General features: G+C 31.2%; 3 protein-coding genes and 2 non-coding genes across 8 annotated transcripts; all 5 read right to left on the reverse strand.

Annotated features, from left to right (window-relative positions):
* Positions 1 to 3,090, reverse strand: LOC105428529 (uncharacterized). The gene is made up of 2 exons (XM_011640903.3): positions 3,076 to 3,090; positions 1 to 2,459 (listed from the first exon to the last, which is right to left on the reverse strand). The coding sequence occupies exons 1-2, from the start codon at positions 3,088 to 3,090 to the stop codon at positions 525 to 527; spliced, it is 1,950 nt and encodes a 649-aa protein (XP_011639205.3). The 3' UTR covers positions 1 to 524.
* A 2,661-nt stretch (positions 3,091 to 5,751) lies between these two features.
* Positions 5,752 to 7,547, reverse strand: LOC105428531 (uncharacterized). The gene is made up of 2 exons (XM_011640904.3): positions 7,196 to 7,547; positions 5,752 to 6,249 (listed from the first exon to the last, which is right to left on the reverse strand). The coding sequence occupies exons 1-2, from the start codon at positions 7,511 to 7,513 to the stop codon at positions 5,980 to 5,982; spliced, it is 588 nt and encodes a 195-aa protein (XP_011639206.2). The 5' UTR covers positions 7,514 to 7,547; the 3' UTR covers positions 5,752 to 5,979.
* A 5,321-nt stretch (positions 7,548 to 12,868) lies between these two features.
* LOC105428532 (tRNA N(3)-cytidine methyltransferase METTL6) lies at positions 12,869 to 16,245 on the reverse strand. Of its 4 annotated transcripts, XM_089084424.1 has the most exons (11): positions 16,170 to 16,245; positions 15,677 to 16,088; positions 15,460 to 15,605; positions 15,167 to 15,310; positions 14,799 to 14,973; positions 14,386 to 14,512; positions 14,124 to 14,190; positions 13,828 to 13,887; positions 13,398 to 13,643; positions 13,172 to 13,218; positions 12,869 to 12,978 (listed from the first exon to the last, which is right to left on the reverse strand). In XM_089084424.1, exons 2-5 carry the CDS (start codon positions 16,052 to 16,054, stop codon positions 14,817 to 14,819), a joined length of 825 nt encoding a protein of 274 aa, XP_088940550.1. In that variant the 5' UTR covers positions 16,055 to 16,088; positions 16,170 to 16,245; the 3' UTR covers positions 12,869 to 12,978; positions 13,172 to 13,218; positions 13,398 to 13,643; positions 13,828 to 13,887; positions 14,124 to 14,190; positions 14,386 to 14,512; positions 14,799 to 14,816. The 4 variants fall into 4 exon arrangements, with proteins under 4 accessions (XP_088940550.1, XP_088940551.1, XP_088940552.1 ...); XM_089084425.1 differs by having other exon boundaries at positions 12,869 to 13,218; XM_089084426.1 differs by lacking the exon at positions 16,170 to 16,245 and having other exon boundaries at positions 15,677 to 16,162.
* On the reverse strand, positions 13,968 to 14,057 carry LOC112552730 (small nucleolar RNA snR60/Z15/Z230/Z193/J17). Its single transcript, XR_003096762.1, has one exon. It is a non-coding gene; the product is annotated as a small nucleolar RNA snR60/Z15/Z230/Z193/J17 (small nucleolar RNA).
* On the reverse strand, positions 14,260 to 14,350 carry LOC112552729 (small nucleolar RNA snR60/Z15/Z230/Z193/J17). Its single transcript, XR_003096761.2, has one exon. It is a non-coding gene; the product is annotated as a small nucleolar RNA snR60/Z15/Z230/Z193/J17 (small nucleolar RNA).
* Positions 16,246 to 18,988: the final 2,743 nt, after the last annotated feature.

Here is an 18,988-nt window from a genome sequence, read left to right on the forward strand (position 1 = left end):
TTAAATTAAATAATTATAATTAAAAAGAAGTAAATAAATTAGTAGTGCAATATAAAAATAACTCAAGTAAAACTTAAATCACAATCTTTCCAACAAAAAGAATGTTTTTTTATCTACAAAAATTCTTCATTAAAAAATGTATTTCTCTTCATATTTCCTATATTTCTTATTTGAGCTTGAACTTCTATAACAATGCAATTTAACGTGCAAGAGTTCTTCTATGTCAACAGAAACAATTACAACTTCCTATTGAAACGGTTGATCTACGGAGCGCAATTCTTTTTGTCAGCTTGAAACTCTCTTGAAATTGAAAGAAGAAAAATGAAACGTTTACGTGAAAAAGTTTAGCAGGCGATGCGGCGCGATGTCATTAGCACATCAAAATTGTACGACTGCGATAGTGACTCTCATTCACCATACTTTCTTCTTCGACACCATACTCTCTCCCTCTCTCTTTTCCATGCGGATGAACAGTCAGGTACCGCAGATCGATTTGCGATTCGTTTGCGTGGAATAAGAACGCCTCATTTCCATATTTTCGCTGGTCCGGTCTGCGTCGTGTACGAAGGCGCGTAATTCCACGGATAACTCGGCGAAGAGGGCTTCTGCAGCTGGTAAGCGATGTTCGCGGGATAATAGTACAATGGATAGACCGCTTTAACCGGTTTGTACAGAACGGAGGGGTTGATCAATGCGGTCTGCACGCCATACGTGTGCTGCACGCTGGACGTTACAGGGGTGATTTGCGCCGGGTGCACTTGCGTGGGATTCGCCGGTAGCAAGGGAGCGGTGATCGGATGTATTGGCGTCGCGAGGGGAGCAACAGGTCGTATCGGTTGAATTGACAAAGTCACCGGCGTGATTGCCGCCGGTGTCAAAGCGATCCCCGGCTGATTGGATGGCGGGGCGGATGAGAGTGGCGGTGTCACCGTCACGGGGATTGACGGCGCCGGTTCCGATGCCGGTTTCTGCGGTGGTTCCGTGGGAATCGGTATTCCGAAATGGGTAGGTGATGTTCCAGAGGATTGCACGGGTCTGACGGGTGCGGGCGCAAAGACGCTAGTGCCATAGCTGGGTACTAGGTTGGTCCCCGTGATGAAAGTCGGTACGAAACCACCGTAAACGGGGATTCCCACGGGAGAACCAACCACGGAAGAGCCGGGTTGGTTAGAAGCAGGTTGTGGCGACGATACTTGGGCAGCACCATCGCCCTTGGACGGTTGCAATGGGGATTGCGTGGTGAGAACACCCGTCGTTACCGTCGTTGTTGTAGTCGGAGTTTGCGTAGTGGTCGGAACACCGTAATTAATGGTTAACCCTAAAGGATTGACCGTAGTTCCTGGCAGAAAAGTAGACTGACTGAATGCGGGGTTTCCAGAGCTAAAGGCTGCAGATTGCGGCGTCGTAGGAATACGTGAGTTCACCTGCTGGCTTATAGAGGCCAAAAGCTCCTGATTATGTATAAAGCCCGCTTGATTCTGAGCGTATCTTCCCGCGTTCGCGCTCGGATTAGTCTGAGCCTGAGCGAGAGCTTGCTGCAACTGGATAATCAGCCGATCTTTCTCTAAAGATTGAATCTGCTCTAGAGTTTCTTGAGGATTGAGCGTCCCCGACGCGTACGATGGCAGTGTGCCATGAAACTCTTGAGGGCTGCGCGAGGTACTTTCGAAACTTTCAAAATGGCTCGGATTATGAATATGATTACCGACATTTGGAAATTGCTGGTTGTTGCTGGGTGCGAAATCTTGATTGCTTGCAGGTGCGCCGTAGAGTTGTTGAATTGCCTGCGCGTTCTCGGATAAAAATAGCGCGGCATCGGAAATTTGCTGATTCGGAGTCTGTATCAAGTTTTGACTCTGCAAATTTGTATTGTAAATCTGCTCTTGAGTGCTTTGTGGATCAAAATTGTTCGTCGAGGAATAAGTCGGCAGTTTCTGATTTTGCGGTGGTAAATAATTAGCAGTATGCATGCCAAATGGTTCATTATTTTGACTAGCGATTGGATTTATCTCTGTGAAATCGGCGTTTCTGATCGGGCTCGGTACTTCTTGTTCCAGTAGTCCTGTTCCACCAATTGACTGCTGCTGACTGACATGATGCTGCAATTTGTTCCGATGCTGTTGAGTACGATATCCATGTGTGGCTGGACCAGAAGTCGAATGACTCGGTGGTCCATATTTTGTGAACGGTCTATTTAACTGACCAGGGACTTTGAATATGATTTGACCTTTAGATGGATGCGTTTGTATGCGAAACCGAGCGTTCGAAGAAACACGATTCGGCCTATTATATGTATATCCGGAATCTCGTTTTCGCTGAACATCGGATTGTTCAAAATCGGACTCAACTTCGACCTCGCCGAGGTTTACGACTTCCAATTTCGTGACTTCTGGCTTTTGCACTTCGGCTTTCTGCTTAGCTTGGGTCATCGAAAGTATCCGTACGAGAACATAGAAGACCTAAGAATAAATCAGTTTTTTGTACAAAAATAACATAATAACATGATATAAAAATAAAAATACAGATAAAGCAAAATAAATATATTTTAACTTAATTTTATAAAAAATAAATCTACTTTTAAAAAAGACATGTAAAATCGATTATTCGCATTTTTCGGAATTTATTATTTGCTTCTTCCGCGATACTGATTGATTCTCTCAATGCGTTTTGATGAATGGCTGTCATCGCGAAGATCACTTTGACAGGTGTGTGTGTGTGTGTGTGTGTGTGTGTGTGTGTGTGTGAGTGTGTGTTAAAAAATTAGATAATGTAAAGAGAGTAATAGAAATAGATAATCATTCTTTATATATTATTCATTATTTACTTATAAAATACAAATTGTCTATTTATATATATATATATATATATATATATATATTATAAAAGCTTTTTGACAATAAATTTATATATGAAATAAGAAGTTAATAAAACTTTACTTTTTAAATAGAAATCAAATCTTCATTGATATTTTTCAATAGTTCTAAAAAATTTTTATAAGAAGATTGAATTTTTTTGTACGTGTAGATAAGCAACGAAATAATCATATTAAAGAAAGTTTTAATGTTACATACTTACCAGAATTAGTCGCATTTTCAAATTCGTGTAATCCCTCTCGCACTTAACACTGTACTGAAGTGATCCAATTGTCTTCTCCAACAAGAAACTGCTATTTCCCACGGGGCCTCGACATTGAATTAGACTGAACCAAGAAACTAATTTGTTTGAGGATGGACAAGTCCACGACGACTAAGTCTACAGCCATACCAGCACATGTATAAATACAATCGGGTCGCGACCATCCACGAATTACAATAGACTTTCTTACGGGCTTTCATCGATCGAGCTTAAGCAATACTGTTACGGATTCGTGATGTTATACATATCGATGCAAAGTACATCGTATATTCGGCGCGGTCCTGTAATCGAAATTTCGTTGCCTCTTACCGAAATCTGTTATTCCTGTTAACGTGATCATCATAAATATAAATACAAATATACGATTGTTTTCTTTTTTTTAAGAATAAAGCACATCTTAAATAAAGAAAATTTTGCTAACGAAGAAGACTATACAACTATACTGTAATAATTTATACTTTCTCGTAACACGTATGTATTTGTTAAAGCTAAGCGCACAGTGTATCCTTTAAAAAGCATGTAAATTGAATCAAAAGATGCGCTCTTTGAAAGAACTAATGATCTCGCACATAATTTAGTGGCACTTAGAAAAAAACGCATCTCGTCCTCTTGGAAACTTTTACCAATGAATGTACGCGACGAAAAGAAATAACGAAGCGCAGCTAAAAGTCCGTTAAAGGCCTATTAGAAGGCATAGGAGAGGCACTTAAAAAATATCGCAATACTTGCTTTTAACGAAAGATACAAACGCGTCTTTTTCGCGATAAAGAGAAAAGCCCGTTAGAGCTCTTCATCAATCAAGGCGAAATGCACAAATATAATGCAATGTTTAAAGTAATAAATATAAAAAGTCGAAACTTGCATCTATCACTCCACGCGCTCGTATCCTCTCACCGTTAGTAAATTATGTCCTCAATAGAGAGAAATGCAAGGCGGCAGAGGAAACGAGCGCCGTCGTGAACTTCCGACGAGGTCACGGCGGGGATGTCGCGCGAAACGCAACGGACAACTCCGACGTGAAATTCCGGTCACGCTCGCCCGGGTCTCCTCTCCCTCGGGTCTCCCAGTGAAAGTCAAGGGGAGCGGACCAAGTCTCAAGTCTCGGAGAATACGGAATAAGCGCTCCCACTCGTAGGGATATGCATATTCGTATTGTGTAACGCGCGCCGATTACGCGTAAATCAGCACGCCGCGTCGGTTCCGACGCGTTGGATGAAGTATTCCGATCGCTCGCGCGTGTTACGCGAAGTGATGTCGCGCGAAACAGAAATCGGGATTGGATAACGCCGAGCTCGTCGACCTTCTTCGACAGCGGAATCCATAAACAGACGACATTTAGAAGTCAAAATGTGACTTAATTATGTAGCGAACATCGCAGATCCACACGTTGAAACACGTTGTAAATGGGCTGTAGTGAAATGATCTAATTCCTTGTACAATTTTTGGACAATCCTTAAAATGTTTTTGATTAGATCAATTCTAAACGACTTCTATAACCATTGAAGATATGTCAAGTAATATTGCTTTAAGAAATATTAAAATTTATAAAGCTCCGAATTTTGTGTCATTTTAAAAATAATAAACTTCTTGTTATACAAGTACAATTTTCAATAAAAATATTTATATAAAAAATATATTATCAAATATACATTTATATTGTCAGGAAAATATCAGTTAATTTTAATAGACAAAACATTACACATAAAAATCAATCTTCTATATTTTATTGACTAGAGATTATATAAATTTCTGTAAATTCTTTACAGCTACAAAAGAATGCTTCAATTATTGAAACAAACAATTCCCTTTGAATTCTAAGATTAACAGAAAAATTGCATTTCTAATTTTTTTGCTATTTAGATAAGTATTTTAATGAAAATTATATATTATATTAGTGAAATCGATGCCAACATTTGCATCAGAATATAACGAAGCTAATACCACATATGCTTTTACGAGTTTCAACTTATTTCATTGCAGATTCGATGTCTTAATGCCAAATCGATTTCGCTCGACATCTTTTTGCATCGTGTCTGAAAATTCGTACTATTGATCATACATTATGCATTGATGTGAAACACGAAACCGCAAATGTATGCACGATGAACTCGCTAGATTTCATTACGAAAATGGCCTTTGCCATTAATTTATTTACAACACGGATGTGCGTGCGCTCTGCAGTTACACAAATTGGGTCCGAATTAATGCGCTTTGGCAGTCATTAAAATTCGCAATGCTCTTCTGTTAATTATCCATCGCAATTATCGCGAGTTATTTATCTCGTAGTGTATCTCATATGTAAAATAAACGATAACGAGTTCTTTAATAAACTCTTCCGACAGCTTAAGAATACAACATTATTAAATTAAAAATTAATTATAAATTAAAAACAATACAAATATTCTATCAAAAATTACCAAATTGCAATAAACCATTACTTATTTTTTTCTTATTTTCTTATTTACAACATTGCTTTTGCAAATTATAATGAAAAAGTTTGCAATTAATAACTTATTGCATATGCGCGATTATTTCGGTAAAATTCAGAAAATTACATTTCAAATTTCGGAAGAACGACAAGAGAAGACTAAAATTAACATGTCAAAAAAAAACATATTTTGTTTATATGTAGCATACTTTATTATTAAATTTTATTATTAAAATAAGCATAAGAAAAAAAGTCGACAGTCAAAGAGCTCACAAGTGTTCACATTGACTGCCATGAGTTTCGGGATAGACTTTGTGAATGCGACAATTCGAGAGTAAAACTCTTCTTAAATTTCCATGATGTTTTCGTCCTGAGCCTGTCTTAATCCCAAATTATCGTGGATTCCGCTTCTCAAATTAGTAGTAAACGGGGTGGTTGTAATAGGGGTAATGGTAAGGGTAGCGGTAGTGGTTGTAAGCGTACGGATAAGCGTACGGGTAAGTGTAGGTGTACGGCAAGCTGTTGTACGTCAGTGGTGCATATCCGCCATAACCATACGAATATGGTGAATAAACGCCAGAATAAAGACCTCTCTTGTCTCTAGGGGTGACCTCCTTTGTCTGTTCAACTTCGGGTGTCTTCTCGAGCGCCATGACGACGGCAACGAGAGCCAAAAGAAGGATAGCCTGAAATATAAATAATTTAATTAATCCGACGTTTTGATCAAATATGGTATAAAATAGAAATTAAATTTCTTTTGACTCTCATATAAATAAAAAAACCGTAAGAAAAACTAAATAAATATATTTTGTAATAACATTAATTTACTGTAAGGTATTAGAAAATGTAATATCTCATGAACGATGCTAGATAAGCTGAAGTAATTGCACTTCTTATTAATATACAATGTGACATGTAAGAAAATAGTACAATTTTATATGTAATAGTAGAATTTAAATGTTGTAATAAATGCTTAATAAGATTTTACATTACACTCACTGATATGTTCGCAACATTACTCGCGTTCGCAAATGAAATAATGTGTAAATATATTTAAATGATATGAGAACGTAGTTATGTTAAATAGGGTTAGAGAGGAGAGTGAAGAGATGCAGGCTAAATGAAGATACAATTTGCAATTCTAAAAAGTTTGGAAATGTTTAGCAAGCTTTTAAATATATTTCAGGTTTATATTATTATTATATTAAATGGCTGCAAATATAAAAATAGAAGGAAAAAAACATCTCTCCGCTATTTTAAAGTAAAGGAAGTCCTCTCTGATAATTAATTATAGGAATAATACTAGAATATTATGATATTACGCGATGATAAGCACCATGATTTGATCTCGAATCCGAACATACAACTGATCAAGCCGATCGGTTTACAGATAATCGCGGTAATGCAGTAATTAGGCTATAATCTGCGTATCATGATTGGCAACTGAATTACCGTGGAAAATCTATCAAAATATTTCATGTGACACGTATGAATGTACCGAAACTTGATTGATCATCCAAAATGCAGAAGATTATGAATTGTGAAGCAATTTGTCTCAATAATGGCTTTATTCGACAATATCAGCGGATGTACAAGCAAAAATATCGGAGACAGATCTCTTGATATACTCACCAAGCACTTCATGGTTGATTGCTTTTGAAAGATCAGCTGCTGATGGACAGAAACTGAATGATGCCTCTGCTTTTTGGCGGATTGCTTATATACCCGATGATCCGAGCGTTCTGCATGCGTCACTAGCCGATTGATCAATGCACGAGGACGCACGCAATTTGTGCGTATGCCTATGTGTGCGTTTCCTGCGTGTGTCTGCGACTGTTGTATGGGGTTGTTATACGGCGCGTATTGTTTATACCTTCTCATATGTAATTCGTGACCGTGCGGTGTCACCATCGTTGTCGTTGTCGCCGACGGCGAGATCCGGCAAGGCATCGCATTCACGTATTCCGCGATGTATCCGCGTACCTTCGATAAAGATGGAACTCGAGTGAAGCAAGGGACCTTGGCAACTCGCCAAATACAGAGGAAAGTGTTTTATAACAGTGACATGATTATTACCGCTCGTATCGTATTTGTTTTTAAGATGCACATTAGGAGTTCCTTAACACGTAATTAAATTTTGCATATTCAGCCAATTAAGAATGTTTCGACGATTTATGATTTTCGCAATCAAATCTCAAAATAAAAAATCCCATATATTTTATATTATATATATTTTAATACTTCCGCATATTTTAATATTTATCTTATCCACATGTCATATACATACATACATACATACATACGTATAATTTCTTCGATAAAATGATTTTATGTGATATATAAAATGATAATATATAAAATTTTAAATTTAAGTATAATAATATTACTCATAAATCGTCTTTATGAATACATTGCAAGTGATAAAATATAAAATAATATTTTTAAGTTTTAAATATTAAAATTTTTGTTTACTTCCATATTTTATTTTGACTATTTTTATAAATAACAACTTTACGTAATAATAACATAGTTTTACTTTAAGAATTTTATTATTATATTATGCAAAGAATAAAAAATTGAAATTATTGTATTCATTGATAAGATTCAAAGAACTATTTTATTCAAAGAACTAATTGATGTATTACAAATATAATTGTATCACATTATTGCTTTATTGATCACGAATGATTTGGATTATATACATAATTAAAAGGGGAAATTAAAATAGAATATATATATAGTCAATTTTGATATTATATAAAGTTAATTTATTATATCCGACAGTTGGTTTACCTTGTGACATCTTTTCAGCCATGGGTATATGTTTATGGAACGCTTTTAGGTTATTCCAGTGATTTCTTAATTATGCTCGATGAAATAAAGTGCTAAAAGCAAAATCTAAAAATGTTACAAAATATCGTTTTCATTAAAATCATTCTTCAAAAATATGTGCAACTTATTTAGTATTCTTAAATAATGCGACCTTATTGGATGCAACAAATTATTAATCCTTGAAACCTTGACAAAAGTGTCTGTACGGTGCTAACTACAATTATTATAGAAATGTAAATTTTGTTATACGGTTGCTCATATTTACATTTGCAAAAGCTAATTAAATATTCAGTTAACATACACAAATTTAATTAATTAAAACGAATTTGTTTCAATTTGAAACCGCTTTGCTTGGACTAGCTTCTGTTGGCAAACATTTATACTAACTAATTAGTAACTCATAATAAATAAATATAAACTGAGCATATAGTTTCACATAAAATATTTTCAAGAATGTATTATTTTATGCAAGAAAATATTGTGATGAAATGCATACATAGACATTATTCCTATTAAAATTAAACTCGAGCTTAGGATTTGTCTTGGAAAAGTTTATTGTTGCATTAAATTTACCATTTATTAAATCGTTAGAAACTGATGAAAAATATTGTAATCATATTTTATCCCCTAATTATTTCCAACAACATCGTAATTTATTTTAAATTCTACCTACAACGAATTAAATATTCTTCCAGAAAAGATCAAGGATACTAGTCAGTCCACGAATCAATTAAAAAAAGACTCTTGATATTTTTGATGATGACACCACATTATTGCATTTCTAAATTAGAGTGATCAGTCTCATGACCCCAATATTCGAACTAAAATATCTTTTTCGACGTCGACATTGTATTGCATTTTATTAAAATTAAAATTTATACATCAACAAAAATCACGCATTTGCATAAAATAACGATTAATATTAGGCAGATCACTTTTACTACAATATTTTATAGCCCTATAAACATGGAAATGATTCCAACACATTAAGAGTGCAAAATTAAGCATCATATTTCTTCCCAATTTTTTATCCACATTTTTCGTCTTCGCATAATTTTATTTGCTTTTATTGTTGCGCTTTGCAAAATATATATATATATATATATATATATATATATATAAAGTAAAAGAATGTGAAATATTCTAAAACATACAATTTCCATATCATTTATATTATTATTATGCAATGCAGGATATTGCATAAGTAATTTCTCTCTTTGATATTTCCTTAACTAATTTATGTTGTACACAAGACGTGACCTCGTCGTATTGCATATCCTATTGCCTTAATTAAGAATAATTAAAAAAGTTCTTTTTCGATTGATTTAATCTGAATGATTCTTTGCTGCTAATTAATTCTTTACCATTAACTACAAATTTACTACTAGTCGTAAATTATACAAGCGGAATAAATGTGGAAATGAAATCTCCTGTGTTGCTTGCAAACATCTTGTCAGAACAAAATTAATTAGAACGGGATATTAATTTATTTAATTGATGAAAAGGAGTGTGTGAAATGTCTCGATAATTTAGAAATCTAATTGGTTGTCTATTTAGTACATAGTAACATGCATCATATTTAATTTTAACAACTTATATAATTATTTTTAATGTTATTCACTTATAATCATGAGGATATTATGTTATATAAATGTTAAATGTTAAATAAATAAATAATAATACAACAAATGAGCTTATCTTGCTGTATCAGTACAGCAAGATAATTAGTATTTACTGGATATGCAATTTTTATTATTATAATAGCGTTTCGTAAAAAATCTCATTATCTCAATTTATTCTTTGTACTTTTAAAATAAATTTGTGATATTGCTTTTGAAAATAAAGAAAACGATAACACGATAATTCAATTAAAATAAAAATAATATTTTATATTAGTTATATACAGGGTATTTTATTCAAAATGATAACGTGCAAGTAGAGCGGATCAAAATGAGCAGAAAAGTCATTTACCATTTTACGATTTTCACAATTAATAATGAGCTATTAATTACTAAATATCGCCGAATAAGCACGTATCTGCCTGGTCTACTGACAAATACCAAGCGCGAGATGTGACCGTTTAGCGTTACGCGGTTGACAGGAACGCGACGAATGTATGGAAGTGTGCACTATGAGCAAATGTTCTGTCAGTCGTGGAACCCATGTAAACATCTCGCCTAATAATCACGAAAGCTATAAGATTGAGCGATCGCATCTCGTCTGCGTGCATTCGCCAATGGACCGGGCAAATACGCGCTCATTCGGCGATTTTTAATAATTAATAACTCGGAATATATATATATATATATTTACTCTATAAATATTTAGATTTTAAGAATAATTTTTCCCTAAATATTTTTAGATAATATTTGCTATAAACTATAAAAAATCTGGCGTATGCGTATCTAATATGAGAAAAATGTGTAAGAAATTGTAAGAGATTGAAATGCGTACAGTGTACATAGTATATAGTATAGATGTCAATAGATTTAGATATTTGATATTCTGAAAAAACAGCGAAGCTGTTGCTGAGCAAGTTCGTATTAATTTATACGATTTTTTCTTTTCTTTTACATGCATACTTATGTAATATTTCCTTTTTTTTATTACTTATCTTTGATATTGATCATTATTAATTTTCACTCTCGTTTCGTTTTCTAAATTTATAACTGTATATAATTTGTGTGTGTATAACGACATTGTTGTTATAATTCCAAATTAGGTTATCATCATTGTTACTGTATTATTCTATATTCAGAAGAAAATCAACCAGTTGATTATGATTATCGATAATTTAATATACCTTCGTAACATTTTATTAACATGTTATACTTACAATTGAATGGTAATATAACTGCGCTACGATACATCTAATAATTAATTTATATGTCAAAAACAATTAACTACATTTAACAAATTATGTATGTAGCCAATGAAGTCAATTACAATACAAATGACAAAAACTTAATTTACTGTATTATTAAATCCGCAAATTTTAATTATAATTTAATAATTAAATAATAATATGCCAATAATTAAAAAATTAATGGTGGTTATTTTTGCAATAAATAATAAAAAGATCTTTCATATGTATCCTTGTATTAACTTTATATTAACTTAAAATATAAATTGTAAATATCTTAAAACAATATTAATATTGAGTGGATGTTTTTTTTTATGCTGGGTGAATCTCAAAATTTAAATAAAAATTTCAATAAGATGTCGATATTTAAAACTATATTCAGTGAAATCAAAATTGTTGAAATTTTAATTTATTTAGCAATAGTAATATTTAATAATAATCATGCGATTCTTTCGTTATTTATTAAAGCATTAAATATCAATACTCGACAGAATAGCTGTGAATGAAAAAGATGAACACTGCCTTCATAATGTCGTATAAGCGTCGTATAAATATAGTAAACGTTAAATAACAATAATATCAAAAGAAAACAGACAGAAAACTAAAAAAAATACAATTTTGTAAATCTATTTTTAGTCCAACTAATATTTCTAACTATAAATATAAATTAATATAAAAATAGAATTGTGATTTTTATTTAATGCCCATCATTTTCTTCATTTTTACCGATTATCTTTTACAGAGGTTCAAACAATAATTGCAAATATTCTATACATTTTAATGCACCAATCTTGCATTGATCAAACAAAAGCAAGTTTAGTTGCGATTGCAAAATTGTTTAAAAAAACTATATAACTATATAACTAAATAACTATATATTTTAATTGTACATTTTGTATATGTATATCAATTTTATATAAAAGAATAATTTTTTTCATATAGTGGTATAAATATCATTTAAGTTTGCTTTCATATGTTTATTCGGCTCAAAAATGGATTAAACTATAATTCAAGACAATTTGATCTCCTTTAATCTCCTTAGAGAATGGTGAACTTATCTGTTTACAGACTGAACATATTTCTCTAATTTTTTCACCTTCTTTAATTTAAATAAAAAAATCTTTTTTCAAAATAAGAGAAAATATCAAAATAAATATGGGCAGCTAAACACAGCTAAAACAATATGAAAGAACAAGGAAAATTTCTAAATTCAAGTCTTGTTATTACCTAAACCACTTATTCACTATAAATAAGATCAAGTGAATATATTCAAACAGAAACTATCTATCCATATTTATTTAATACATAAGAATATTTTAAGACTTCCAAAACATGACTTGGGAGAGCTTATAGGAGAAATGAAAAAAGAAGTAATATCTGAATGCTGGTACACTATCATTTATGCGAAGTTTAGAAGGTAGGTTTATGTGTATCGAAATATATGTATGTATACATAAATGTATCTGTGTTAGATGTCCATGTGCGAACGCTTGACGGAGTTTATTCGTCAGTTCAGCATCGCCTTATCATCATGAATGATATGAATAAGAATGGATATAAAGAAATAGATCATGCTTAAGATATTGAAGAATAAATATTAATGCAACATATAACAATAAAATTTTATTCACAAAATTTTTGTAAAAACAATGTTTTAATATAAATTTTCCTTGAAATATGCATATATAATATTCATATATGTCATATGTACACCAACTTGCTAAAAATTAAATAATTCATTGTTTATAAAACTAGAAAATTTGTAAATATAATAAATTCATAAAAGAAATTAAATATCAGATAGAGCTAATAACGATTAATCATCACCAAATCATACGAAAGATGGTGTAAAATCATCATTAAATATATACATATAGATTACAAATTCTTGATTTGTGATTGTTTAAACTTACCATATGTACAAAATTTCTTCCGTAATTATATCCCAATAAAAAAATACCTATCAACAAAGCAATCCATATTAATTCATATCAGGTCAATTAACATTATAAAATTAAGGATAAAATTATACGTCAGATTTAATAAAGAAAAATCACAATGATTCATACGAAAGATGGTGATAAATCATCATAAATATTTACTTAAAAAATGCATCGATTGCAATCCAATTAAACTTACTTGTATACATATTCTATATTTTTCTTAATATCATATTATCTATAATATTTAAAATCATGATTTTTTTTCCGTAATATGTATAAAGATAAATTTGTTCTCGGAATGAATAGAATCATCTTTCACTTAAAACTTCATTCGTTAATCAATCCCTTATAAACAAATAAGAAGAGTTCACAAGAGTGAATCGGAACATCTGATTACGAGTCAATCACTCCTACACAAAGCCATTCATCATTCTAATTCTTTCTGTAATAAATATAAAATTTGTTTATAATTATTTAATAATTCAACATGCATATTGATTTTTACTTTTCACTCAGTGGTAGTGACGAATTATAGAAATATCATGGTTATTCTTCTATATGCATAAGAATATACATCACAGAAAAATATTAAATAAATGAAGAATCTAAAAGTTATATAAACTTACAGTATATTTAAGGAAGATTTTCTTTTTCCAGTCTTTTAATCATTCCATCTGATAACATATCTGAAGTACAAAAAACAGTATTGCTTTTATAGATTTGACTTTATAAAAGCACAATAAGAGTCAATAAAAGTATAAAAATATATAAATGTCAGATAGGAGCGAAAGACTATAAAATTAAATTATCATCATAGTTCTATCAGTTGAACTATGGAATCATCATAATAATTATACACATAAAAAAATTAATATATAAAAATGTATATATCTTAAATGTCGATGATCATTTTTCAACTTACAATATATTTAAGGAAGACTTCCTCCTTCCAGCTGGTAATCTATATCCATAGTCTGATAGTAATATGTCTAAAATATAAAAAACAATATTGCTTTTACAGATTTATGATTTAATATGTCAATAAAAGTATAAAAATATATAAATATCAGATAGGAGCGAAAGACTATAAAATATAAATTATCGTCATAGTTCTATCAGTTGAACTATGGAATCATCATAACAATTATATACATTATAAAAAAAATTTCTAAAAATGTATATACCTTAAATGTCGACTGTGTCGTTTTTCGATTACGTGCATTAAATCATGTATAATACATTTTTCAAATAATCTGTCATTTTTATTTCAATCCTATATAGTCGTCATAAAGTGTTACTGAATTACAGTATCTGTAATAAGAAATCAAAATTTATAATTAACAAAACAAATACAATTTTATTAATAACATAATCATTACTGCAGAAATTTCGTTATCAATCGGTTAACTATATCATCATTAAAATACTAATAAACAATGGAAAATAGAAATAATTGGAAAAAATTATTACATATTATTATATTTAAAATATAAAAATTATAAAGAATTTCTTTTAAAAATTCAGAATAAACAAAATGAAAATGATTTATCATCTAAATTATTTATAATATTTATAATTATATTAGAAATAAACTTACCTTTGTATTATTACATATTCAAGATTTCTTGAACTTTGCCTGAACAAAGATTCTTGGAACATCAATGTTTTCCTTTACATTTATCGTACGTCTTTTTATGTAGTCACAATTCAGTGTATAAAAACCAACAGATTCAAATAAATTTACTATTTGTTCTACAGAAAAATAATAACTCCTGAAAATTTAAAGAATATACTGTTGTTAATATGTACTAAAATAATGAGATAGACTTGCATTATCTGGTAAAATCAGATACCAAAAGATCTTATTTCATTATGAATCAATTGAACTATGAAAACATCATATCATTTTGTTTAAACAGATTAGCAAAAATATAGCAAAAATATAGCAAAAAAAAATAAAATCACCTGGTTCCATCTTGCCGCATATAGAAATTCTCACTAATCTTGTGTCCAGGTTTAAACCGCAATTGTGCCATATCATACAACCCATAATCTCTAAAAAGTAAGATTCCTCCATTGCCAAGAACGTCGTACATATTTTGGGCAACTCTATTAAATACATGAGACAATTAGTGACATGAGTAATTGCAAATTTAATATTAGTATCTTAAAATAATTAACAATATCAAAACTTCATTTTTAGTATTCATAGTATTTTTATTCAACAATAGAATCAATAATTTTGTTATTTAACGTACTTGTAAAATTTATCAGGATGAATAGCTGATAATACAAAGATGAGAGTTGTAACATCAACTGGACAATTAATTTCAGCGAAACAATTTTCTAATGTAATATCCGTTTGAAAAGCTTTCATTGTTTCCGGATGGAATAATGTGTGATTCTACAAGTAAACGCCAATTAACACACCAATACGCAAATTCGACTAATTTACAACTGACCCAACAAATATACCTTAAACAACTCAATCGCTCTCGGGGATAAATCACACGCGAATATTTTTTGAAATTTCAATCCATCTCCTATCAATGGATAAACGAAATTTCCGACTCCACATCCCACCTCGAGAAGGACATTTTGACCGTCGTTGCCGCCCAAACCTAGTAACTCATCAAATTCTCGCGTGGTCCAATGTCTATCTTTGAAAAATCTTGTATCATTTCGTTTATAGAATAAATCCCAGTGCTTTTTCGCGTCTTTCTCGAGCTGATTTGCACGAAATTCAGATACTAGGCGAGAATCCTGTGCCTTCATTTTATCGATTTCCTCTGGCGTGAGCCGCTTCGCCACGTGTTCCACATTTGATATAGCATCTCCGATAGATTTATTCATTTTTCTTTCTTTCCGATTTTATAATCAAATCGATCTAATTTAATTTAACACGAAACTTATTATTTTAAAAAGAATTCGTGTAATATTAGCAAGTGGAGCAACAAGAAATGCTTACCAGGAACGTAATCAACCTCACACGTCGAGATGCCGGAAGAAAATGGACGAGAAACCTACTGCGTGAGAAGAGCTTTAAATGAAAGGCAACACTGCATGCAACGTTGCCTTGATACATGTTGACCACGTGACATTTAAGCGCCAAATTCAATTAGACAAGATTCAATACAATGAAATGAGAATTATTTTTAATAATAGATATTTATACACTGAGAAAAAGGTTTCTTTAGATTTAACAATTCTATTTGTTTGATTTGAATTTATTTAATTTAAACAACATAATTTTATATTAAATATTATTTGGCTGAATTAAAAGATTTATTGTTTCGTTAAAAAATATCATGTTGTTTAAGAGAAAAAAGCATTATTAAAGAAAATAAAAGAAAATATTAAAGAAAATAAAATTTATCTTTGAACTAAATAATACTTTGGCTAGATTAAATATTGTTTCAATGGAAAAAAATATTCTTATACACACACACACACACACACACACACACACACACACACACACACACACACACACACACACACACACACATACACACACACACACACACACACACACACACACACGCACACACACACATTTCTGTAATTTCTGCTATGTTTATTTTAGCTGTTTCTTATTTCTAATCATAACTTTATTTTTCTTGAAACAAACATTTTTTAAAATCATATAAATTATAAAATTAAGTGATTTTTAATATAATACGTATTCTATTCATAAAATTATTTAAAAAGAATTGTAAATATTATTTTAATTTAATATTTTATACATTTAAATTTATTGATACGATGCTTGACAAAATATGAAATAGTGCTTCTCTACGTATGGTGTCGATATGGATTCCACGTGCAAACACGTTTTTGTCTCATTAATATGCAGAACCCATACGAGACAAATATTTTATGCCACCATACACCATTGGCACACATTAAAGTGGCACACTAGACGTGACTAAAATTCAGTCAAGTAAATTGCGTATCACACATCGGCGATGAAAACAAAGAGGCATTTATGATAACGCAAGTATTTATTACATATCGTTATAAATATTAATGGGATATTTGAAACCGCCATACAATCTTTCATAAATAACGTTCGATCGTCTCCATTTTACGTATGAGCATTTTCCACATTATCCAACGCATTTTATATATCACGAGAAGCACATAATATACAAACCAAACGCGGTTGAAAGAAAATGAATCGATTGAGTAGTATGTAGGTCATTGCAGACCACAATTTTGTAGAGAGCTTCGCGAGAGATGTAACAACCATAGATTACCTGAATGGAATGAGAAACACGTTTCACAATTTGCAGTCATTAATGCACCATGTAGTCGCGTCATTCCGCAGTTTTCAATGCGATCATCTTTTATGATCGTATATCTCATCCTGATCGTTAAAAAATATCGCAATTAAAATTGCATTTTTACACATTGAATGGTTTATGGCATACCGCAATCAAATCAAGTTAACTATATAATCTACACTTCATGGTTAATTTTTTCATCGTCGATTTTTTGTTTAACTATTTGTAAAAGTTACGCTTGTTACATTCTCTTAATGTTTGTAAAAGATTCAAATTATAGATATTGAGTCTAATTCAATCTCAAGTGATAATTTATAACTTAAAAATCTAATTTTTTTTCTTATTCTTTATACTTACAGTTATTTGTTTGCAGGAAAATTTTGAATTTTACTGAAATAACAAAATTGTATGCTTTCAAATCTATGAAATTTATTTATCTACAAAATTGGAATTTTATAAAAAGGAAATATCATATCGATATGGAAAAAGCAAATGTATCGAAAAATTGCTGCATGACTAGACAGAGAATGTATCTAAACATATACATATGTATACAGATTTGGAATAATTTGATCAAAAAATTGATTATTACTGTTTTAAAAAATGCAATTTTTATTAATCTAATTTTTATTACAATTTTGATATAATAGTAATAATAAAATAAAATATTAACAATGTTTAAACACGTATGTTATGTGTGTAATTTTTTAAGACATTTTTGAAACTTTTTAATATTTACCAAAATTTAATTAGAAATTGCTTAAAAACGATTAAATTAAATACTGGTATAAATTTTGTAATTATCAATATCTTATACGTTTACATGCATCTATGTGTGTGATCAATACGATCAAGATTTTGTATGGCGTTATTAATATTAAGAAGATTAAAAGAGAACATTAAATATATTTAAAATATTTTTAAGAATTGATATCTGTAAATGATTATTAATATCGGCATTTTGTATTGAATAGATGATGAGCAGAAGATCAAATTACATAATAATAATTCGTATTGGAGAGCCACCGAATAGCCGGCAATATTGTAAATATCGGATTTGCGTTACATTCGCTAACGTGCGCTCCGTTCCTACGTGATTTTATTTCAATGTTATTACTCGAAAATTTATTTCGCTAATTAGCCGACCGTCATAGCTCGCTAAAGCGTACTTTCGCATCGGCCTTCATCTGAAATACCCTGCGCGGTTAACGAGTAACGGCGCGGGGTGCATAATCATAAAAATAATCCTCATTCTGGGAGCAGAGAAAGAGAGAGAGGGAGAAAGAGAGGGAGCGAGAGCTCTTGCGAGATTGAACGCACTCTAGCTCTCACGAGAACGATCAAGAGATTATCCGAACTCCTCCCGTTACCAATGCACGTTACTACGCTTCAACGAGCTTGGTGTGATTTACGCAATTTCAAATAATCCCACATTTCCATTAATGCCATAGTGAATCCCTTTTGGAATTTTTCTGCGGGATGAATTGCAAAGATTAGCTGC

The sequence above is a fragment of the Pogonomyrmex barbatus genome, unplaced genomic scaffold, assembly GCF_055798465.1.
Source record: "Pogonomyrmex barbatus isolate J1 unplaced genomic scaffold, ASM5579846v1 scaffold9, whole genome shotgun sequence".
In the NCBI taxonomy this organism is placed as follows: Eukaryota; Metazoa; Arthropoda; class Insecta; order Hymenoptera; family Formicidae; genus Pogonomyrmex; species Pogonomyrmex barbatus.